We start from the raw sequence: 24741 nt of genomic DNA, 5'->3' as shown, positions 1-24741 counted from the left end.
GAAACTTCATTAACCTTCGATATCCACTGCTTATTCTGAAAGAAAAAAAGACCCGAAAACTCTTCCCTTATACTGCGCTGAGCTGAAGGCTTGCAGCTTGAAGAAGCTGAAGAACGATTCCTCCTTATCACTGCTTTTTATCTCGCCTTTCTGGAAAGAAGGAAGCTGAGGCAGAGCAACTACCCCTAAGAACCTAAGCTGTACAGCTTAGTGTACCAGTGCTGGTACAGCTAGAGAGTGGCAACGCCAGCCCTGGCTAGAGCCCCCATTTGCTATTACAGCTACTAAACACAGAATGTACTTGATGCTGGTTTTACAGCATGCACTGATATGAAATGAGGAAAGCATCTACATGCATGCATTTGGACCCAGGCTGCAGCAATGAAAGGGTTCTCACCAATTTTCTACATACCTCAGAGAACCACAGAGTTATTAACGCATCATCACATCCCCCTATGCATTCAGACCCGGGAAAGGGAGAATTTCCATATTCTCAAAAGTACCCTGTGCATTGCTAGATAGCGGGGACAGCCTGAAGGTATCTCATTCTGCACAGATACTGGTGTGAGAAGATAAATAGGAGATCAGGCAAAATTATGGAAAGTTCTTTTCTGGTCTGCTGGGACCACACCACGATAACTCTGTATCACTGCCCTCAGAAAGGCTCACGGTGCTCTGTTGCTTCTGGCTAGAAAATTAATAATGAACCCTGCTGTCAGATAAACCACCTGCCACTGAGGCAGGCACTGGGAGTGGAGAATGTGATCCAAACTGGAGATGCTTCCCCCCCCACCCCCCAAAGCATTTTTGAAGCGTTTTTCATCTTTGTAATAAATTATTGCTTCATAACTGCTTTCAGAAGTGTAAACAAAAGCAACAAACTGTTCAGCTGTGTACTGGGAGCCTTGGGAGCTGATGGCTGTACCCAACATGCATTATTCTGTTGTCCTCTTCCCATCCTTTACTGCAGTTTCTTTGAAATAGGCTTTTGAGAACCTGAATCTAGAAAAGACTTCTATTGTGTTGAGGAATTTTTACGTTCAGTCCCTTCTTTTATTTACTTAAATCTATAAGCTTACTTTTATTTAATGACATTTGTCCCGGTACTTCTTGCTTCTCTGAGCTGGAAATGACTTCCAGATTTTGCTAAGTTTGGAGTTTCAGGATCAGGACCATAAAATCCTGATGAAAAAGCAAGGATAATTTTTGCCCACAATTACTATAATAGGACTGTCAAGGAAAACAAAACAGCAGAGCATTTCATTCAATACGATCTAATAGCAGCAAACCATGGGATTTGCTGCTGTTAGGTTCAGATAAAAGCGGTACTTTTATGCAGTCCATACGAAAGCAAGCACTTCTGGTCTTTGCTTCTGCCCCCGGCAGGCTTGGCATAGTGCCAGTCCTGTCTGCAGCCTTCCCTCCCAAGATTGGCACCTAATCTGCAGCTGCTCAGGATCTGGATGGCAGATGAGAAACAGGAGGACAGGCACTTCGTCGTGGCCTTACTTCAATTTTCTTCCATTTCCCCATCTAGAAACTGGAGGTATTGTCAGTGATGTTTACAAACACAGACCTGCAAATTTTTCTGAGATTGATGGAGAAAGAGTGCTAAGCACTTACAGAAATAGAAGATTTATAAGTAAATATAGGAAATATATATCCCATGATAAAAAAGTAATTACCTGGAAACTAATCTTACCACTTAAAAAGCGGTAAGTAAGTAATTTGAGAAAGTACTCTTGCAATAAATACAGATGTGCTTTTTTTGTACAGTCTCCTGTTTCAGGACCCCCATAGCATTGGTGGATTGGCTTTTCCAGCCTCGCCCCCATACAGACACAGCTGGGCACAGTGCACTCACAGCCACCCAGCAGCTGTGCGCCTTCAGCCTGGCACTTGGCCACGTCTCTTCTGAGGGACACGGAGACACTTCCTCCATGATTCTGCCAAGTTTGAGAAGGACCCAAATCCAGACTGCGCTGAGTGCTGCAGTGGCACATGTATCTAATTCCTTGATAAAAATCACATATCCACCCATTATCCACTCATCATCATGTTAAGTGGCACATCTCCACATGCATAATGTGCAGGCTGATGCTACTGTAGTTCATCCACTGATGAAGTGATCTGACAAATGAAAAAAAAAACCCACCATTGCTCATTGTAGGACACTGAAAAGAATCTCATGGTTGTCACCACTCCACACTGCCTGCATCCGTGTGTTCCTAATGTCAGTAATACACTGCGCTTTGTGCTCCCTCCATGGCTGCCCCATGCTGCCATGACACTGGATGCATACCCAGCACCACTGCCCCTTCACGCTCCCTGAAGGCTGCACACCACCATGTATTTCACCTCCTGGGCTCATTTCAAGATGCTGAATCCCACAGGTGAGACTGTACATGGCTCTGGGCAGTGAGCAACCAATACTCAGGAGCAGAGCCCACAGCTCGCCGCCCACTCCATGAACACATTGGTGTGATGGGATCCGGCCTCGGCATTAATTCTCATCATGCTCACCACAGAATAAATATCAGCAAGAAATGTTTAGTCTGTCTCATAAGGCCTAGCATAATTGTTCATTTTAATGAATAAAGTAACTCGATATATGTCTATAATTTAAACATTGCTGCTTCTTTTCTCAGCACCACAAACAATTCTGTAATAAGCTATTTGTTCCAAACCAAATTGTTTCATGCAATGGTTGATTAAAATAAAAGTCAGTACAAAAATAATTACATTACTGATAATTAACCTTCTCAGGAAAAAGATAGCTACTTTCCCCAATAGGATCTTTATAATGGTGCTGCCATTAATTTCATGGACATATTAGGAAACAATTGCAGAGGATTGCGCTCAGACTTATTGCTATCTTCCAGATTGCTTTCAGGCTCCTGTCACTAAGTCAGAGTTCAAACAGTTTTTGTACATTCAACTTCCCAGATAGCAATATCTGCATGACTTAGCTCTTCGGGCTTAGCTATTAATGTCTTGTAATTAGTTTTTCAATCCAGGGCTTTAATGTGATAACAGTTTTAAGCTAAGAATATGTCAACAATACATAGTCAACAAAGCTTCCTGCAAAATATCAGCTAAAATCCCTTAAATAGATAACAGCAGTGATAAGACAAACTACCAGGGAAAGACACAAACCTACCACAATGACTTGCCCATTCACTGCCAATGCTGCGTTTCACCCATTGCTGTAACCTTTCCCTCCAGCTCCATTCCCTGGGGGCAGTGGCACCCAGCCCTGAAGGAAGGGCTGTGCCCCACCACCCCATACCAATGGCTGGGGCTCCTAACAGCCCTGGTGCTACCCTGCTACTGCATCAGCGTCCAAAATGGGCAGCTTCATAGGAACAGCACCAGTGCCTCAGTTTTCCCACTGTCTTGAGATACACACCTCAAATCCATCCAAAAATTCTCTTCTTAAAACAGGAGTTAGAAGTCCCTGCGTGTGTTCTGCTCTGGTCTCTCCTACCACTGCCCACTTTGTGCCCGGGAGGGCTGCAGGGACAGACACAGCTGCATCTATCATTTACTCATTATTTACGTGATGAGTAAATCAACGTTCAAACCAAAGGCAGTGATAACTTGTCACAGCTCGCAGGCTTGCAGCCAAAACCTGGCAGTTCTGTGCAGTCAGCACAGCTCCATCAGCTCATGCACCATCCCCTGCTGCTGTACCTGCACTGAGCTCTCAGCCATATGCCACCCCAGTGCTGAGATCCCCGGGCTCTACGTTGTAATTGCTTTTTGGTGATCTCATAACAATCAGTTCTTAACCCACACAGAAACGTGATGTATCTTCCTTTTCTCATCTTACTGTTGGTTCAGTTTGGTATTTGTAGTCATTTTCCACCGATCTCACCTGCCTCGATAGCACCGGACACCAACTTCAGTGAGTGCTTGTAACAGCACCGGTAATGAGATCCAAAGGCTATTTGTCCTACATTAAGCCAAGGACACTTTTAGCACAACACTGATTCAGAGAGAAATGCTTAATCTACAGTTTTTGCAAAAATGCTCATTATATATTCCTGTTGACACACAATAAAGCTGAACATTAATTATTTTAATGCTTTTATATCTGACTATTGCTTCCTCTTGTCTTCTCAGTAATGGGATGGGATGGGCCATGCATCTTCAGAATTCATCCTGCAGCCCCTGCATAGTTTTTTTAATTAAAAAAGAACATATTCATCCAAATGTGCATTTATAATAAACAGTAGTTATCTATTTAAGTTGATAAGTTAGAGCACATCTATCTTCTGAAGTAATCTAAGAGAATTTTTTCCTCCTGAAGTGGCTTACAGTTAGTTTCTGTAATCAGCACCAGGCCCACTGCTCAGACCAGCACAGACCTCTGCTGTCCTTTGCGTTATGCTCAGCATTTCATCCCCAGTGTGCTTCACTGCCAGACCTGTCAGAGCAGACTCGAGGCCAATAGTCTTCTTCCCTACTTCACAAAATAGAAATAAGCTCACAGTGCCTCTAATATTTTACATGCAGAAAATAACAGCTCCCATGGGGGGAGCGACGCTGCCACACTTACACACCGAGCCTCATTTCAGAGCCTAATGCGTTCATTCAAAGATTAATAAAACCAGTCCTTGCTGTCCACTGTCCTTATGTTGTGGTCACCCAACCAACATCAGAAACTTCTAGGGGAAGATTTGGTTTCCAAAGCTGTTCTTCATTCCCTACTACAAGCTACTGTAGTGCAAACCTTGGTGACAAATTATCTGATCTTTTTAAAGGGCTGTAAAGGCACCTTGGGGAGGAAAAAAAGAGAAAAGAACACCCACCGCATGGCATTATGGGGATATTTATGCATCAGATTTCAGCTTCATACAGGAAGATGACGGCTCACTGTGAGACCACCCCTAAATGGCTTAATCAAGTGATGCTCCCACTGATTTCAATTGGAGCTTTGCTTCAGTGAGGAAGTGATGGATTGGTGTTTAATTATACCATAAATCAACTTGAAATCACCAGCAGTTACCCCCAGGATGCCCAGGAGGAACAGCCATCAGGCATAGATTGCATTGTAAGAAGTGCTAACGCTTTAAAAACGCATACTCTTGAAGGGGAGGGGAAGAAAAGGAGGGGACTTAACCAATATGTTGTGGGGATCACGAAAAAATACCTCATTTCAGTTTAGCTACTCATTCATACTGCATGGACCACAGACAATCTGCAATTCCAAGTCTCCCTGTTACTGCAACTGGACGAACATTTAACCCAGCATCAAGTATCTTGAGAGCATCAATGGGACAGCCCATTTAAAGGCTGGTCCAGTAGATAGGACTGGGAGCAGGGTGGGTCAGCCGCCAGCAGGGCTCAGAGGGGCACCCCTGGCAGAACTCACGACCCATAGATGTCAGCCTGAAAAGAACCCAGTTGTCCCACTGCTGGCAGCCCACACTTCTGCCAGCTCCTGACATTTCTGTGGTCATGCAGAAGGACATAAAACACTGCTTAATTAAAGGTGCAATTTACAGCTTGTCTGGAACCTAAGTGGGACAATGAAAGCAGGTTATGAGCATAGCAGCCAGGACTATAAGCATTTTATGCCTTTGGCATAAGCTAGCTTGTCCTTTAGTGTCATGACCCTCAACAAAGCACAGCTGGAACCAGAGCTGTGTGTGGCCGCCCCACACGCACCTCCATGCAGTGCAGTGCTCGTACGCACTGCGGTGTGAAACAGAGATGAAAGGTTTCATTTCAAAGTGAGGTGGCCCAGTTACAGACTCAAATAAGAGAAACTGCTCAATATTTTACAGCTGGGCAGGAAAGGGCCTTAGCAAAGTTGCCTTCAATCACAGATTTTTGCTTTCGTCTGCTTTTTAGGATGGTTGGACACGATGGCACGTTTCTTACTTCAAACATACCCACGTTGCCACTAGAATAAAAATAAGAAACTTAAAAGTCATGAGGTATGCAATAAATAATTAGATAAGGGAACCTCACACCTGGCTCCTGACAAGGAGGGCTGAAATGGTCGCACAACCCCCCTGCTGCTTCCACCCCAACATCTCTAAGCAGCGGCAAATGCAGCAGCATGTGCTAAATAGGATGGAGCAAGCTCTGCATCCCATGTAATGAGAATGAGATGAAAGCCAAGGCAGCAGTACGTGCAGCTTTCTGTACGTGCCCAAGGACTCGTACAGACCTTCCCTGGGTATTTGAAGCTCTGCACTTGCTCCATGTCTGTCCTAGAAATGGAGACTAAAGGGATGTGCATCCTGTTGTGCAGGATGACAAAAATCCCTCAATTCGAAGTACCAAACAGCTTGATATTGGGTCAAAGTAATTGCTCAGTATTTAAGTGAAAGTTGAAATCAAATGTTCTGTTTTAATAACTTCATAATGTTCAGAAATTTTCAAGTTCAAGTCCCAAATAACAAGATGAGATGACAAGGGCAGCTAGAAGCAAAGGCAGGAATTCTGATCTTTCTCCCCAGAACTCATTTTCAGAGTTATTTTTCATAGTGTGGCCATGAGTTGACCTTACCCAGGTTTTGAGAAAAGGATAATCCCTTGATGCTTATTTATCTCTGCTTATGAGCTAATAACTTCTTCTGTTATTTACGGTTGTGAAAAAGAAATACATCTGCCAAATCTGATATATTACTTTCAAAATGGAAAGGGTAATAACTAGAGATGTACCAAATGGCAGGTGTGTAATTTGGATAGCATTTATCTTGAAGTGCCTGCCAGCTCAAAATGCTTCAGTTTATTTATCCTGCTAATTTCCAAGCTGATTCAAAGACCAGTATGTGCTAGTCAAATTATTTGGTCCTGGTCTTCCCTTTTTAAAGGATCAGCATCAATTGTACAGTAATTTTCTCATCATGACTAGTGAGCATGGCATAATGACACATAGGTTGGGGAAGCGAGATGAAAGAACTACAAAATTCCAAGTGATGCTCACCACCTAACTCCTTTAGGCCTTAACTAGGTTGCTGCAGTATTCTTAATGCTATTCAGTTTTCTTGCTTGGGCTAGACTTGGTCAATTGGTCCCAACTGCTGTAGATGGGACACAGAAATTTAGGGCTGGCTAATGGGACTAATTATCCTTCACATGGAGGCCACTCTTCCATCTAGGCTGGGGTCATGTCATGCTGAAACAGGGCTGGGGAAGGAAGAGCAAAGGAGGTGGCTGTCACTGCACAGTGCTGATGCTAGGCACGCTGCTGCTTTGAAGGTTACATGGAATGCAGGTTTGCTCGGGCTGTGGCAGGGTGGGCAAACTGGCACGACACATTTGAAAGGCTAAGATAGCATGTAAAACAGAAACAGAGCTTGAAAAAGAAGACCACTCCATACATTTAATGCCTAAATAAATAAGAGTAAAAATACTGTCCTCCAATTGCTCTATTCCTGCAGTTCCACTGAAATTCTGCAGCCAACTTCAGAGCATTATTTCCTACACTAACTGTGGCAAGTTAAGGAATTTTGTGCCTCACTACACTTTCGCAGACTTAATCAGAAATAACCAACACCTTGCATTTTTCTCCCCACCGTACCCTTTTCACCTCTCTGAAAAGTGAGCACAGTGATGGGGAGCGACTCCTCACGCCCTCCTGCTGAGCACCCTCAATATGCCATCGCCTCTGCATCACAGACACTCTTCTTTCCTTCTCCTCCCCAGGAATACAGAAATGCATTACAGTTGCAGAGGCATCCCAACTGGCAGAGAACAGCCTGTGCTGCTTTTTCCAGTTGTATTTCTGAAAGAAAAATCATCCAAGCTTTGGCTTTTGCCAAGGGAAGTGGAAGTCCATGCTGCTGATTTCGTTTCGCCAGCCTGTCTGAAAGACAGACGGTGCAAGAATGGAACAAAATACCTCGTTATAGGCAACATTTCTAGCTGCTATTGGGAGCTGGATGCTCAGATGCCACATTTAATGGTCAAATACACACCCTCCATATCATTAAAAGGTGCAATTAACAAGTAAACAAGGTTGTTTCATGGGAATCATTTACTGCAGCATTTTCATATTAAAAGTACATTTCAGATCAGTGGAAGCAGCAGCAAACAAACAGTGAAACAAAACAAACTTCAGGGAAAGCCTCTTTTAAGTGCAAACTAAAGGCACTTCTCAGATCTATTTGGGTCTGTTATTGCCTACCATACAAATGATCAGCCTGAGACACATTGCAATGCATACTATATACCCAATATTGTACTCTTCCTGCAAACCACATCGATTTTCTATGTAAGTTACTATCCAGGGACATTTAAAAATGATTATTTTTGACCCACATGGACTCCTTTGAGAACCTTTATAATTTGCTTAATCATTGGAAATTCTAATGACCATTCACATGGTCCTGGTGTGGGCAGAGCCTCTTGAAAATCCTGTATGGGGTTTCTTCCTTCCCACTACAGAAAACAAGAGCAGTATAACATAGCCATCATAATTCCGTTCTGCTATCCTTGGTACTCACATCTGTATGGTCTCAACATTTTGTTTTACAAAACACAGCTGGATTGTGCTTTGGGGCTACAAAAACAGCACAATGCCAATCATTCCCCTGCCTGTTAATGCAATACCCAAAAACACTGCAAAAATAAACCTGACAAGACAGGAGCTGGAAGCTTCCCCTGGATGACCCTGGGTTTAATCCTCCCCAGGCCTCTGAGTGGATCCTGTAGACCACCTCAGGTCCCATCAGACAGCTCCTACGAGTGAGCCCGGCAGTCCAAAGTTGTGATGTGTAGGAGCAAAAACTTTACCTATTTTAAAAGCTCAAGTTAGTTATTTTTTGATCTTCTCTTTCATACCTTACCCTCAGAGGAGCTCTGGTTGCCTGCAACTCCTGCACATCTAGGAAAACACAAGATGAGGCTAATTCTGAAGTCAATAACTTGTCTGATACACTTTCTTTCCTTTCTAACTCATATGAGTTTCTTACCTTTTTTTGCACTACCCTTGAAAAGATGCATTATATCTTAGGTACTCTCTCAGCCTCGTTTCTCTTAGCATTTACGTCCTTACAAACATTCTACCTTGTGACTTTCTTAGACCTGGAGAAAATTATACCAATGCTCATAGTTACAAAAAGTTGATACAACTTAATCACTTCACTTTGCCTAAGGTAGTGCAGCTCATGCAGCATACATTACCACCTAAGTGAAATGGGTCAATAATGAACAAGAAATGACATCTCACATCTTTAATCCCAAGTCTGAGTCAGTTTTCAGAGCAAGGTGCAAGATTTAACTATTGCCTTCCTACTTATATGTAGTACAAATTTAAATGGAAAGCTCAAACCACAGAATAAACTTAAAAAAATACATAAATATGTATATATGTGTGCATATATATATGTATATATATATATATACTATATGTATATATATATATACACACACACATACAAATATACATATACACGCATACGTATATATAGATGTTGTGACTTCCAAGTATGACAAGTAAGCTCCAGGAATACTGTTGAGCACTGAACGTTACTGAATAGCTGCTTGGATCCAGTTGCTGTTCTGGATATTTCACTATAAAGGTCTGTACATGTAGGTCTATTGCCAGAAGATCAGACATCTCATTAGTCTTTCTGATAGCTCTCTATTTATAACATTTATTTTCAAATTCTGTAACAGAGATGTTTGTGACATTTTAACAGATTAGTGTGAGAAGTAGCTGAATAGGTGTTGGATATCAAAGTTACCTAATATATTTGTGGGGGAAAAAAGAATCCCAGTGTGGAAGTGGCACTGTTGCCCTATAACCTCGGTCAGGCCAGGGCCAGCTCCCTGCTCCTGTACATCCAGAGCCACTGAGGGTCATGGATGTTATTTGAAAGCATGGCTGTTTTCTGCTCATCTTCCCTCTCTAAATCACTGTGCTGAACCCACAGTGAAGAAAACAACACAACACAGCTATTTCCCAAGGATGAGGGAGTTTATTAATAAGCACAGAGTGATTTCCTCTGCACTATAGAACACGAGCCAGGATTTATAAGGAGTTAGATTCATGTAGTGTACATGTTTATGGAACACTATTGATAATTATCAATGTGATTCATCTTCTAAGCACTTGTTCAGAAAGATTGCAGTGATAAATCACTTACTGCTGGAAGAGATTATAAAAAGAGCAAGGAATTGCCCAGCCGTTGGCCTTCTGACTCTGCACACAAAGGCTCTATTCAGGTGGCAATCATGCTTCAACATCTACACTGCTTACTGCTGCTGAACTATTTACCATTCAAGGGCCCATCATTAAAACAATAGAGATTTGATTGTTCATTTCCGCACACAGGGTTTTTATGCATCTTTACTATGTATTTGTTCCTGCTTACAAAAAAAAAAATAATAATTAGAGACATTTTAGTTTCACTTGGAACTAACAGTGAACTGTTCGATGCTTTGTAAGTGACACACGTTTCAAGCTGGGGCTCCCTGAAATCTCTGCAGTATAGCAGTAAGCAGAGCAACATGCTTTCCACCTCTGTTCTTTATCAGCTGGGGATACACCTCCAGTCATCCTGAAATGCACTTCAACCTCAGACCAGCACCCAGCTGCCCAGTGGCACCTTTATGTGCCATAGCACTGAGCAGGAGATGCTGGTGCAATTGAAACAACATGATGCAACCTACATGGACGCCAATAGATGGGAGGCACAGCTCTCAGCCCTAGACCTGCAGCTCATCGTGCAGGACCTCAGCACCAACAACTCAACCCAGAGCACAGGGTCAGACAGCATCCCTCTGCAAGGGCCCAGACCTCCTGGGATGGGTCTCACCAGCCTGCTCACAGTGCTGCTGCCATGATGCTGGCACACCTGCACCAAGCCAAAGCTCAGTGGGATTAAACCATGCAACAAACTACCAACTGCAAAAAGCCTTGGCTTTAATGACACCCAAGAACTTGTTGGTACAAAACAGGAAAGCGGGGTAGAGATGGAAGAAAAAAGGCTGTTCAAAGACAGCCACAATGCAGGATGCTGCTTGTGCAGCAAATGGTACAGGGGTGTGGGAGTGAGTTCAAGCACTGCTGGGAAATGGTGGAGAGAAATATGGGATGGAGTCCCAGAGAACATGATAAAGAACGCTGCTATGCTAGGGTATGCAATAGACAAATCCTTGGAAAAACAAGATTCAGCAATTTCATGGGCATCTTTTTTCCCTTTACTTTTGGATTTTGACAGCTCAAGGGCAGTTGCAGAGGTCTGGACATGAAAACATAATAAACCTGAGGCATGCTGAGTTAACTATATAGTGAAAGAGAAGCAGTATCACTACATTTCCCACGAGAACCCCACGTTCCTCTAGGGGCGATCCATTTCTGCCTCCTTCAGACACATCAACTCCTCCAGGAGAGGCATGTTCATCCTTTTCAGGTACCTCAAAGCATTGAAAGTTGCATTCACAGAAGTCAGTTCCTGGCATTTCTAAGTGCCTTCCATCAGTCAGCCCCTAAGTGCTTTATGGAGTAACAGGAACTCATGTCAAGAAGGTACCCATTATAGGATCTATGGGGTAAAACACTGCCTGTCTAAAATCCAAAGTTCAAATTTGAAGACATGAAAGCTGAGTCTCTTGGCCATTCTGCCTTCATCCTTAACCCATGGCAAGCTTCCCTATTTCTTACTGCATGAATAGCACAAATAACAGTAATCAAATTATTAAAACAAACAAACAATAACACAACAAAAACAAAATCCTCCACACACTAAAAGTTACTCAGTGTAAAAACAAAACAAACAAAACCCAGCTGCTATCTGACACCTTTTCCCCACGGTAAATTTCCTCCTTTCCATCAGTAGCATTGCTTTTTCTGAAATATGTTCAAAATTGTTCTCCTTGTACTGATGCTTATATTTTATAAATACATTATATATATACATATATTTAATAATACAAGTGCATACTCTCAGCACTGGCAAAGTACAAGGGAGTCCAGACTTCCAGCACTCATATGAAACTTAGAACACGGGCCAACAATGCCCTCATCTAATTGCATGGGCTGCATCTCTGCTGTTGAGCAGGCTCTGGGGTTCACAAGACCGCACGTCAGTAGGGACGCAGCTGGCCAAGTTTCCAACCCTAAAATCCAGGGAAAACATTTCAAACCATAAGAGGGCACAAACTATAAATACTGTTTACTAAATCCATGTGCCGGAGGCTGAGAGGGGGCTGACAGAACTTGACATAACCCTCGTGACATGCTCTGCCATGACCTCCTGTGGGAGATGGTGGGGCATCGTGTAATCAACCTCACTGCAGGGAGAACACAGTGCTGCAACAGTTTTTCATGTAACACTGGCCAAGCCATTTAAAATTAGACATCTGCTCATTTTATCCTTGCGTACATATCTGTGAAATACAGCCAACATTTTTACTAAATCATGCCTTGAGCGCTAGGCTAAGCTATGTTAGATTGCTTGAGATCAAGCAAGTGAAAGAAAATTTGGTAATTACATTGGCCTTATGTAAAAACTACGTTATGGCCCAACTTTGCTGCAGTGAGAGTGATAAGGTATTTTCTTGGTAATCAATAAAATTCTGACCTCAGATACAGAAATGTAAATGCAGGGTGAGTCAGCTGCACTCAGAGGAGACACCTCACATCCGCTACAGGCAGATCAGAGACTGGCTCCTGTGTTTGGGGAGCAGACATCTGCCTTCACCAAGCACTGCTGCCAGACAAGAAAGCAAAACAGGATACAAAGACGTGGAGAAGCAACTGGGATGGAGAGAAACAGTCTCAGACACCTCAAAAAAACAGGTTTATAAACTGATGGTAACAACGAGAAAACAAACTGGCATGGCTTATTGTAAGACTTGAAAAAATATCTTGCTAAAGATCTCCTCAGCCTATCTACCGTCTTTTGCAACAGAAAAAGAAAAGTCAAACAGCTATTGTGAAGTTTTACATGAAAAAAGTATGGTGCAGCTAATCAAGATTCATCAGCATCATGACGCCATACTTCTGCCTCTCACTACAGAAGACTGAGAACAGGAAGACAACACACACCGCTGTAGGACTGGACTATAGTCTGAACAGCAACACTGCTTCCATGGGAAAAAACAATGGCAAAGTGTTCTGAACTTCTTCAAATGAGGACAATGGTAAAGAAAAACACATTACTCACTTAGGACAGTCTTTGGCACTTATTTGCCTATCGCTTTTTAGACCTGGAACACCCCTACCATTAATGGCAGCATAACTGGGCAAAACAACGTCTCTCTTTTGTAACAGTGGGCATTCAGACACAGAACTAAAGCAGACAGCCTCAAATGGCACATCTCATGGAAAATAAAGCACAATTTCAGCATTTTCTAAATTAAAATCAGCACTCTCACCAACCATCCTTTGTCTCCCCTCTTGTGTTGGTATTAAAGAAATGAGAATAGGGAAAATATCCTGAAGCGTTACCTTGACATTCATTACTGAAAGTAAATTGCAGACTTTGGCAGTTTTCCTGGGAGATATTTAATAGCAGCTTCTATTTTGTTTGGTTATTTTAGGGCATCCTTGACTCCTCTAAACTCCAGAATGTTCCTTATTATTGTAAGAAAATACACACAGGGACTGTCATATCAAAGCTAATCCTGTGAGTGAGGAGAAGGGAAGTTACTGAGACAGTCTCAGCTATTGACACTACACTGTAGCCTTCAGGATACGAGGGTGAGGAATGCTTTTTATGGAAACATTTAGCACAACGGCAGGAATACAAATCAAGCTCCATTAATTTAGTTTTAAATATTAATGAACCAGGATGCGTAGTTTATATAAAGATTTATTTAATAAAATATTAAAATTTTCATGAAAAGACTTGTAAATTCTAAGTTTATAAAGGAGATTTTCTTCAGTCAAGCATCAGAAGTTGTAAAAGACTGAAATAGCATACAGCAAATCAAAGAGCATCAGAATTCAAGAAGAGCACATAGTGGTTAGTCTCAGAGGCTGCAATAATGGTAATCCACACTAATTACTGTTTGGACCAGGAGAGGAAAGAAAACCCTTTTGTAGCAATTGGCATTCCACTTCAGCAACGCCTTGGCTTTATGCAGCTTCTGCTGCTGAAGAACGGTCACATTGGACCAGAGGTATCATCTCTTTGCTTTTGTGACAGTCTGCAGGGAGTCAAAGAGCTATACAGTTCAAGCAGCACATCTTCTCCATGTATATGGGGCCCAAGCATATGCACAATGTCAAGAAGGAAGCCTGAGCCCACATCTCCAGAGATCTGTAGGCCAGGGATCTGTTATCACCCCTCACATGGATAGAGCTGACGAGCTCCTGGCTTTCTCAGCCAACAGTCATATTTGTTTGTTCATCTGGGCAACATCAAAATGTCTGGGGAATCTTTGATCACCTATTCTTACATCCTTACTTTTCTTTCAGGCATCGTTACAAAAGAGATATCTCATTCATATGGATATCTTTCACTTAAAAGTAACACAGAAGAAGTGAGTCAGTCAAGAAATACTTCATTTCAGCTTTCTTAAAAACAGAAAAGCTGAAGTGCATCTACAAATGAAAGCCCATTGGTTTCAAACCACAGTGCATTACTGGTTCATTTTCCAACGTGGCAACTAGGGACTACAGGCATACAAAGGTAATAAAATTTGCATGACTGCCTGATGTCCTTATCCATCTGAGGAGCTTTGGTACTCACAGCACAGAGAAAAAGTGTCAGGAGAGATGCAAGAAATAATGCACCGCACAGCTGCAGAGAAATAGTAATTATGTTAGTTCCTGCACTGTGGGGAAGAAAAGAAAACAGAACTAAACCATTTAATCACTGTACCTGAAAGCAAACAACGAGTGAGGAAAAACTGGCATGAACTCACGTTGAGCTGGAGGTCATCCGTCCACTGTCCGACGAGGCGGTAGCCCGGGGTGCTGGTGTTGGTGGTGTGGTACTGGAAGATGTCGTAGCGCCCTGGTGCATCACCATTCTTGTTAAACATCACTGGAGTGCCAGCACTGCCTGGGGGAAGGAAACGAGACCAAATCCAACCAAAAAAAAAAAAAAAAAAAAAAAAGAAAAGAAAAAGCCAAAGCTTTACAACAGCTATTTTATTTAGTCATGCTTGGGAGCTTTCAGACTGGCAATGTGTTTCAGGCATTGGTTATCTATCACCAAGCCATCTAACGCAGATACTTCAGGACACGCCGCAATATTCCTAGTCCTCTTCCCTGATTGATTACTACTGCCCAAGCCCACTGACTAAAAATAAAATGAAGCAAAACCAGATCAGCTTTCCTTCACTCAAGCCTTGCACATAGCAAGAAATATCAGAAGGCTTTTTTTCCTGCCCTCCAGCCTCCCTCCTCCCCATCTCTCTTTCCTTAGGGAGTTCTTTACTGAAAATCACACTTGTGAATGGAGCCTCTAAATGATTTTTTTCCCCCAGAAAATGTTCCATCTGCTTCTGAGAGATACTGCTGTCAGAAGTCAGCCCAGGTCTAGTGAATCTTGATTGGCATCCAGAAATAGCTTCCTCCTCCACAATATGTTCTTATTCCTGTAATCAGCATGCAGTTGGGGTGGAAAAGAACAGACTAAACTATAGGAAGATCATTTCTTGTGTGCTCCCTTATTGAGTCTCTGTGAAACTGACACAGGCTGAAAAGCACCTCAGGTTGGAGCCATTCAGATCAGGATGCTGCATCAACTTTACCTCCCATGTACCAGGGTAACCAACACAGGGCTGGGATGCAGGGCAGCAGCAAAGCAAGCATCCCTCCAGAGTCCCTCCATGCTGCTGCTGAGCAGAGCTCCCCAGCACTGACCCCCAGTGCTGCAACCAACCATTCCCAGTCCTTGCATGGAGAAGTGCTCCCCAGGGCACCTGCATTTTAATAGCTGTGGTGTCAGAAGTGAACCCATTTCTGAAGAATTTAAAGCAACACTGCATTTCCTTTAAGGGTCACATTTATTACAACATACATTAAAGTAGGCTTTGGTGTGGCAGAGTAATGTGTCAAGATTGAAGATTTCAGCTCTAGCATCTCTATATTCAAAGCTGCTTCCTTCTGCATAACTTATTTTCTCCTTTTTTTTCCCCCAAAGCAATGAAAAATCTCTCCTGTAGCAGCATTGAACTTTAAGATTATGGTTTTCTTCATGATTCCCATTCTTCATTGAATTCCAGCGAGCAAGAGAAAATTTGAAGGAGTAAATTAGCATAGTTTTCATTGCAGCCATGGTAAATGGCTTCCTGTCTATCCTGCAAGCCTCAGAGATCAGATACAGATTCAGTTCAAAGGCTGGTACAGAAAATCTTCCACAAAGATCTCTCCTTTCCAGTTCCCTATGAGCACAAGGCTGATATTTAATTGTCATTACAGATTCATGTAGATGGAACACATTTATAGTGAAAATGCTTAGAGTGAAGAGGAATGGCCATAACTCCTTGGCTCCCCCTGAAAGTCAGCACAAATGGGAAATGGCATTTTGCTAATCACAACTTCTAAAAGGCAGTATATTATTAGTTAAGCTTGCTTTTGTTGTTTTTTTTTTTTTTTTCCCCTAGAACTGACAAAAATAAAAGTACAATCCAGAACTACTACTCCAAGCTGTGCTGTTTCCGTGTTTTGTGGCAGCAGTAAAATGTTTTGTCTATTCCTGCTAATTGTTGCATATAGACAGCCTTTAAGGATTACTTTGACTGCCTCTGTTGAAGAGCAGTGCTGCATATGGCTGCTGCAGGACTGGCACGGGACAGCATCACTGCTGGGTCACCTTCACAGAGTAGCTCCCAGACCTCATGTGGGTACCTGATTGCAGCGCACACCTGTTGCTGTCTGCAGGTCACCACCATTTCTGCTTTAGAATTATTTAGGGAAAAAAACAAACCTGTGAAAATTCTGCAAACTGCAGGGAAGACAACCAGCTATAGAAACACAGAGAACGGGGATAGTCCCAGGCCAGAATTGAAGTCAAAGCCTCCTGTTTTCCAGCTTTGGAGTAATTGTACTCCCAGCCAAGGACCTGCTTTGTAAGCACTGACCTTCTGCAGCCTTTGCTGGGCTCTGCTGTGTGTTGGGACTCTGCCTGCAGGGAACCCACTGCTCCCATCCTGCTCTAAGTCACTGCAGCACTTCATACTCTATGAGCAGTTCTAGCTCCTTTGTGTACTCATGAAAATAAAGGATACATGAAAACCTCCTTACAGAGACAAAAGGATTTCCAAAAATGATTCTATTTATTATTTGACTTCTTGATCTTATAATTATCACAATCTTTGGTTGATGAGTTTTCCTTTTTTTCTTTTTTTGATAATTTAGGATTTATTTTCCTTCTGCTAGGATTCATCCCATTTTGCTACAGCGCTTCAGAAAGTGAGCAGTAGCCTGCAGGCTGCAGCTCCTTGCTCATTCAGAGGCTCTGACAATTTAATTCATCTTCAGCTCCCAACAAATAAGCTGTCCTTTCACCACACAGATGCAGAGCACATGACACCCATTCACCTGCAGGATGCATTCGAGAGAAGATGCAATCTGACTGAATTTGTAGAATTTCAATCCCTTAATCACCACAAGATGAGAAGTGAATTAATAGCAGGAGGACAGGATGGTAGGCAGGTGTGCCTAGCCAAGGTGCTTCTTTATTATTCCATCCACGTTGACTGCGGTTTGAGGACCAGAACGGCTCGGATGAACAAAACCTTCAGCTTTTTCAGTGGGGAAAAATACAACCTCCACTGTGCACCGTGGGATTTTTGGAATCCTACTGCATGAGCACTTGGAGTTTTACGTTTTCTGTATTTGGAGGCTTTCTGTTCTAAAGATAATGTGACAATATCAAAATTCACACTGAGCTCCTCGTACAAATCCAGTCTCTCTTCATTAAAACATTGCTTGAGCTCTTTCTGAGTGAATGCCATTACCTTTGTAGGGAAGAAAGGGCGCTAGAAGCAGTTACAGGCGAGGTGGCTTCAGCTTCATCGTGACAGAGAGAGCCATTAAATGCACAGAGGATCTCCAGCTCATGGGCTCAGGATGGGCTTGGAAATGGGCTGCACTTTTTCTCTTCGGCTCACAGTTCAGGCAAAGCACCCCAATGCTCTGCTCTGTTTCTACTATAAGTTTACTCAGAGGACTGGCAAAACAAGACTTTAAGCACAGATCAAATGTTGTTTTCCAAGCCCTACCCCTGATGAAAGGAATTGCGTGGCTGCACCAACAACCTAGAGAAGGGCAGGGTAAGGGCAAGGCTAACACCAAGGCCACTGAAGCAAACACAGCTGCCCCACCACAGCGTGATGTCAAGGCAGACATGGGCACCAGCGCTACTGTCCCCAGGGGTACCAGGCCTTACCACAACAGCACTACACAAACCCAGACCTACAAGTGCCTCTCTCGTTGCTTCTGTTCCCACATCCACCTGCATTTGCAGACTGGCCATTCAGTACATTATATGGCAGTTGTTTGTCCTTGGTTGGCTGAATGAATTGACTGCAAATCTGGGAATTTACTTTCATACAGGACAGAAAAAAGCAAGCTCTGCAGAACCTCTCTCCACATCCACAGGAGCCTCCCCCAGGAGGGCTGCAGCTGAATGCTGAGCACGGGTGTGCAAACCAATGCACAGTTATGCACTATGAATGCAACGAGAAGCTGAATTCCACCCCCAGATAACAACCCTTACAGGAACTGGTTCTTTTCCCATTGGAAATGTCCAAGGCTAAATAGTCACGAGCTGTTAAAAGTTCTAAACCTGACTTCACTTTGACACCATCCTCCTTCCTCCAGTAATAAAGCAAACCTCTACTTCAAGTCCCTGTGCTGGATGCCACTTACATGTATACAAGCAAAGAAAAACGCCATATGGCCATGTAAATCAATCACAAATGAAGAAAAAAAAAGTCATCTTTTAAAGGACTGACCAAGATCAGACACACATAAGGAAAGTGAAGTTAGCATGCAACAACTCCGGAAGCTAGGCAGCAGGCAGCCAGTCTCTCAAATTATTTCTCAGCTCTATTGAAATGGCTCCTGGTTAAGTCTCAGATCTTCATCTTATTCAGAGATAGGGCAGAGCAGTCAGGCCTCCTGGTACACACATTAGCAATGTTTCTGAAGAGGAAATAACATTAGGTTGCTGTAATGCTACCCCTGCAAGCAATCAGCTCTGGTCCCCCTCTAGTTGCAGGCGAGTGTTGGTTAATAAAACTGTAATAAAATTACAGGAGAACGTACAGAGGCAGAGAAACGTTCCTAATATTCAGGTCTGATTCATACAGTGCAATGCAAATAAAGATATGTGAAAGCCCACTGTGTTGTGTGAAACACGGGGTTGGTATTGCAGCCATTACCATCCACTGATAAAAAGTTGGTAGATAAAAAATAAGACCACAAAGGGATAAAGTCATCCCATCCCCATTCATACGATGTTACAACTCCTTTAAATACTTACTAGAGGAGTAGAGGTTGGGGTAATTACTCTGTCTACATTATAGATGTGATTCTGCAAACAGACCTGGCCCTTTAGCTGTCCTCTCTTCTCCTGAGCACTGAGCTAAGTCAGGTAAGATACCAGAATTTCTTTCAGTTAGTTTGCTCCAAATACAGGAAAGAACATAAATGGAGAGAGACGTAGTAAGACAAGGAAAAACTTGGGCATTTACTCAGCTATTTCTCCCACAGGAAATCAAAGGCTTTGGGAAGGCTTCCTAGAACAGCAGCAGCAATTTCTGTCTTTGCACAGTAGTAGCCTGTCTACCTCGGCTAAAGCAGGATGTTTGCAGATGCTAAATAGACACTGTCTTCTGCCACAAACTCTAGTGAAACTCTAAAACAAAAGCATCATCTGAACGGAATGAATAAATACATTGAGTGAAACTGAATGGAAAGAGAAGCCACGCAGGCAGGGTGCTGCAGATGGAGCAGCTCTCACTCACCGTTGAAGTTAACGCTGCGGATGTACTTGAGCAGCTTCTTGCCTCCCGCGTGCTCCATCTCAGGGCAGACCCCGGCGTAGTCGGCACACAGATCCTTGCTCATGTGGTGGAGTGCGTGTGCCATGGCGTACACAGCATCAATCACAAACTGCACCTTCCCCTCCTGCTCGTAGTGGGAGTCCTTGCCGATGCGCTCCTGCCCTGAACATCACACACACAGAAGGACAGTAAGGAGCAGTGTTTTCCTTTTGTCCCCTGGAGTACATGGAAAGCAATGTGTGTTTTAGGCAATGCAATATAAAACGTTATGATTTTACTAATTAAAACAACTTAAAAAGATATCTTTCATTCTTGACAGCAGAACCATCAACGCTTGCAAGTTACTCTACAAATCCTACCAGTATCACAAACTTGGAACTGTAACCCACAGGGACCACCTCAGACAGAGAACACCAGGCTCTGTGCGCTCCCAAAGCGTGGCTTTGAAAGAAGAAAGCGTTTAAAAATAAAGCACAGCCGGTATTTGAAAGTCTGATGGTTTATTGTGCTTCAAATCCCAGTTTCTAATTGAAAGTCACAGCCAGACTGGGGGAAGAAAGCACCACTTCAGACGCAGCCAAAGGGGCACTCCAGAGAGCTGTGCGAACACGCCTGCTATTAGCGCAGCCTCAGGAAGCTCCAGTTGTTTGCACTGACTTACAGCCCTTCCCTGTACCTACAGAGATCGAAACGTCCTTCAGAATCCACTGATAGCCTTTAAAATGTTATGACAGCTGAGAGCTTAAGGAATGCAAACCCTTAATGCCATACGAACTGCAGCAGCTTTGGCAGTTGTTTGTCACCGCAGCACCCAGCATGGCAGGAAGTGCAACCTCAGTGCTCCTCTCATCTGCTGGGCTGGGCATCAAATGTAACAGACAGGAGAACTGTTTTGCAGATGGAAAATGGGAACTCGGAAATTAGACCACAGAGACCCCAAACGCTCAGCAGCAGAGATGAGTGGAATGCCATATTTTAAGTAGTGGGCTTGCACCCTAAGCATTTACTGTCAGACTTGAGACACAAGCGTAACCCGCTAACGTCACCTGGTAAATGCAAGCAGTAAGGTGGCTTTCTTGCTATTGCCATAGCAGACAACTGCTGCAAACCAAACAGTGCTGCCAGGGCGTAAAGCAAGGCACTACAGAGATTTGGGAGCCTTTGAGTTTTCTCTGAAATTGCCCACTAACACCTTGTCTTGCCTTGGCCAAGTAACACCTGCATAATTCAATCTGTCCAGCTGCCAAACATGCGATTATACTTACCCATATCACTGGGGATTTGTGAAACATAATTACTGCTTGTTCAGTGTCCTGAGCTGTGCAGGAAAGCAGCAGAAGTGCAATCCATTATTTCCCATGGATGGCAGCACAGCAGCCTACTTGTTCCATCAGCCCTGCCCCCCCTCCTGCAGGGCTGGGCATGGACAGAAACATGGACACAACTCTCAGAATCATCCTGCAAATGCCTTAGGGATTTTCAAACAAAGAGTGTGCTCATGTTGGGGGATACAAGAGGGAAAAGATGGTTTTGTAACACCCCTGTGCAGCACTGCGTCCAGCAGCCTGCCCTCCAAAAAGGAGCTTGGCACCAAAAAGGATCTGGCCCACACTGCCAAGATCACACCATGCTCATACAATCCCTTTTTCCTCCTTCAAGAAGGGCGGTGGTGGTGGTGGACCAGAATTACGAATTAGCAGAGAGAGCACCATCTTCTTCCAGAAATCCTACAAGCATAAGAAATGCCTAACCCTGTCCACAATAGCGAGGTTCTTAAAAACAAATGAAAACACCCCCCCCCCCCGAACATCTTAATTACCTACACTTTTTCCCCTTCATAATTTCCCTCTCTAACTACCATTGTGCATCACTGAGGCCTCATCCACTCAACCTGTTTTGGCTGAGATTCCCTCTACCAAAGCCTCAGTTTTACATTTCAACTATGTTGGAAACACTGAAATTCTGAAAATAATTCAGCAGAGTGAGAGCTTCCAGACTGTGAAGATTCACATACTGTCATTTTCATTATTTCACTCCCCTCTCATTGATTACAGACCTTATTACATCTCCAGCCTTGACAAGGAAAATGCTTTTAAGTGGTTTCAGCTCGGCTACATAACCAAATCAGCAATGCAACAGAAATGCATGCCAAGGGAAGAGGAGCTGGGATTGAAATTCTGTGCACAAACAATTCTGATTAGGCGTATTAAGTTCCAGAGACACAGTTGGCAGAACACACAGCAGAAAGAAAACCTTCAACAGCAAAGGTACCTGCAAGAAACCTGAGCAAAACCAACTTAAAAAAAACAAGCAATGTTAACAGCACCCAAGTATGAAAGTCAGAGATGGACTGGATTTGAAAAACGTAATTGAATTTCCAGTAAGAGGGATAGAAGCTGCTGCAAAGAGCCATTCCACTCAGTATTACACACCGTTTGCATACAGTCTGGATTTGGAGTCAAGTGCAACTCCCCACCCAGAAAGGCATGCATGATTTCATTTACACAACAGGAGAGCTTGCATGAACAAGAGCATACTGCAACTCATACAAACAGACTGAGTTGCCTTTTAACAAATAGGGCACTACTGCAAGCAGAACTTTAGCCTAAAACTGATTTGGCAAACGTCCTTCAAAACAATACCCATATTTTACACTGCCTTCAGACTTCATTACTTAGAAAACTCCATATGAGTGGGTTCTCTCCTGCTCCCTCTAGCTGACACCAGACCAACATCACAGTAGCACATCAGCGGACTGATGCCTGAGGTCTGCTCTCAGACATGATGGGCATCACCTTAACTGCAACTTCAGCAGTTTTATTTTGGTGAGCATTTTGCTGTCTTGGGTTTTCCTGGAGAAGCCAAGCAGAAAGTTGTATATACCACGTGCTTCAGGAATAGCATATAGGGGTGCATACAAATTAAATTATTAATTATTCCTAGAAGAGAAGAAAACCCACAGAAGACATTAGCTTCTTGCAGACAGAAGCAGCAGTACCATCTTCAGCATTGGCTGTGCGCACCTCCCAAGAGAGGGGCTGGCCTGCAGGCTGCATGGCATTGGGGGCCTTGGAGGAGCCAGCAGATGAACTCAGGCATCGAGTAATGCAAGAAACTGAGCAATGCCTCCTGTGACTGGGAGACACCAAGCAGCACAGAAGGGAAACAAACCCCGTCTGCACTGGGGCACCCAAATCTTCTGTGCCCCGATCCCTAAAGAAGGCTTTAAAAAAAAAAAAACCACAGAAAAAAGCCAAACCACCCAGACTTTGTGATCTTCAGGGAACCACACAATAGCTATTTTCTTCAAGAACGAGGAAGATGACACCTGAGACACACACACACAGAGTGACCTGGAGAGAATGCACTTTTGTGCCATGGATTTGAAATGGAGTACCTGGGGATGCCAGGAAAAGGGAGAAACACAACAGCAATTTATTGACATGAGGATTTTTTGCTTCCGAAAGATCTGTTTGAAGGTGATGACAAATAATTTTACCTCACTTCCTACTACAGTCTCAAGTGCTCATCATCATGATTCCTAAGAGACTGAGAGCTGGGTCTCTTGCTTCAGGCAAACCTTCACAAGAGAAAAATACTGCAACAGAGCAAGAGAAAAAGAACCAACAACCACCACCCACCAGAGCAGCAAGAATACAGAGAGGAAGAAGTCCTCCTGTATAATCTCCTTCAGAAGTGAAGTGCAGCTATAATAACTCCTGGCTGTACTTTTTGCATCACCGTTAGGGTGATGCTTAACACTCCCTTCAGTGGGAAAGGAGCTGAAAACCTGTCTTTTCATGTTTTCCTCTGCATTTCTCCTTCAGATGATTTCTCTGGACTCATCACCAGTAGTCACAGAATGCCAGCAATATAATACAAAGTGTAAAGAATGCTGCAAGGACAATTTCTGTGGCATGTAATTCGTACAATGAACAGGCTTCAAAATCCCAATTAATCACCGCTTACAGTAGATGAATGCAGACGTTGGTTCAGTTTCTGGAGGATTAAGCACATTTTCAAAGGAACTTAACACAATAATACTGTTGAGAACCTGCTGATAGCCATCATTAACAAGAGATGTAATTTAAAGATTGCAGAACGCTTGCAGTATGGAGCAGGCAGCCACTATTTGGACAAGAACTCATCAGCTGGCTGAGTGCTGACAAAACCACACACACTTCACACATCCAGAGCACAATTGCAGCCTCACAAACCCGATGCCTGATAGCCATGAGATGCCCACGATGCAGCACCTGCATGTACCAGTCTGCAACTGCCCATACACTACCTTAACCCTGGAGGTGTTCAAGGCCACGCTGGATGGGGCTCTGGGCAGCCTGGTCTGGTATTAAATGTGGAGGTTGGCAGCCCTGCCTGTGGTGGGGGGGCTGGAGCTTCATGATCCATAAGGTCCCTTCCAACCTGGGCCATTCTATGATTCTGCCACACTGCAGCTGCCTCTTCCACCTCACCCTGTGCAGAGCTCAGCAGTGCAGCTGCTCCTGCTGTGCCCGTGCCCCTCACAAACAAGCTCAGCAGCACAGAACGCGTGGATCCGTCTCTAACAGACCAAGACATAGACCGAGGGCTTGCCAGAACAAGGTCAGAGCTATTATTCCTCCCATGTTCGCTCATGGAACAGGCACTGGTGTGCACACAGGGGCTGTAGAATCTGAAGGTTTCTCCAAATAAGATCTTTATTTGAAAGTAGACAAATATCAGAGTCTGAGAAAAGCTAACAATGTGCGAGAGTAAATATTGTAATTTGAACATGAGGAGAACGACAATCAGGCCCCTTCGCAA

The 24741-nt window shown here is 43.5% G+C and overlaps 1 protein-coding gene across 6 annotated transcripts in view; it reads right to left on the bottom strand.

Moving 5' to 3' along the window:
- Positions 1-24741, bottom strand: part of GRM7 (glutamate metabotropic receptor 7) — a 224070-nt gene that overhangs the window by 54432 nt on the left and 144897 nt on the right. For 4 of the 6 annotated variants that reach the window (XM_004944718.5, XM_015293175.4, XM_040646740.2 and 1 more), the window contains exons 6-7: positions 19897-20097; positions 14839-14978 (exon numbers count right to left, since the gene is read on the bottom strand). In XM_004944718.5, the coding sequence (XP_004944775.1) occupies positions 14839-14978; positions 19897-20097 (341 nt within the window). The remainder of the gene's footprint in view (positions 1-14838; positions 14979-19896; positions 20098-24741) is intronic. The other 2 variants (XR_005839434.2, XR_005839435.2) reach the window with 1 other exon arrangement.

This window comes from Gallus gallus, chromosome 12 (genome assembly GCF_016699485.2).
Source record: "Gallus gallus isolate bGalGal1 chromosome 12, bGalGal1.mat.broiler.GRCg7b, whole genome shotgun sequence".
Classification (NCBI taxonomy): Eukaryota; Metazoa; Chordata; class Aves; order Galliformes; family Phasianidae; genus Gallus; species Gallus gallus.
This window is presented reverse-complemented; position numbering and strand designations above follow the sequence as displayed.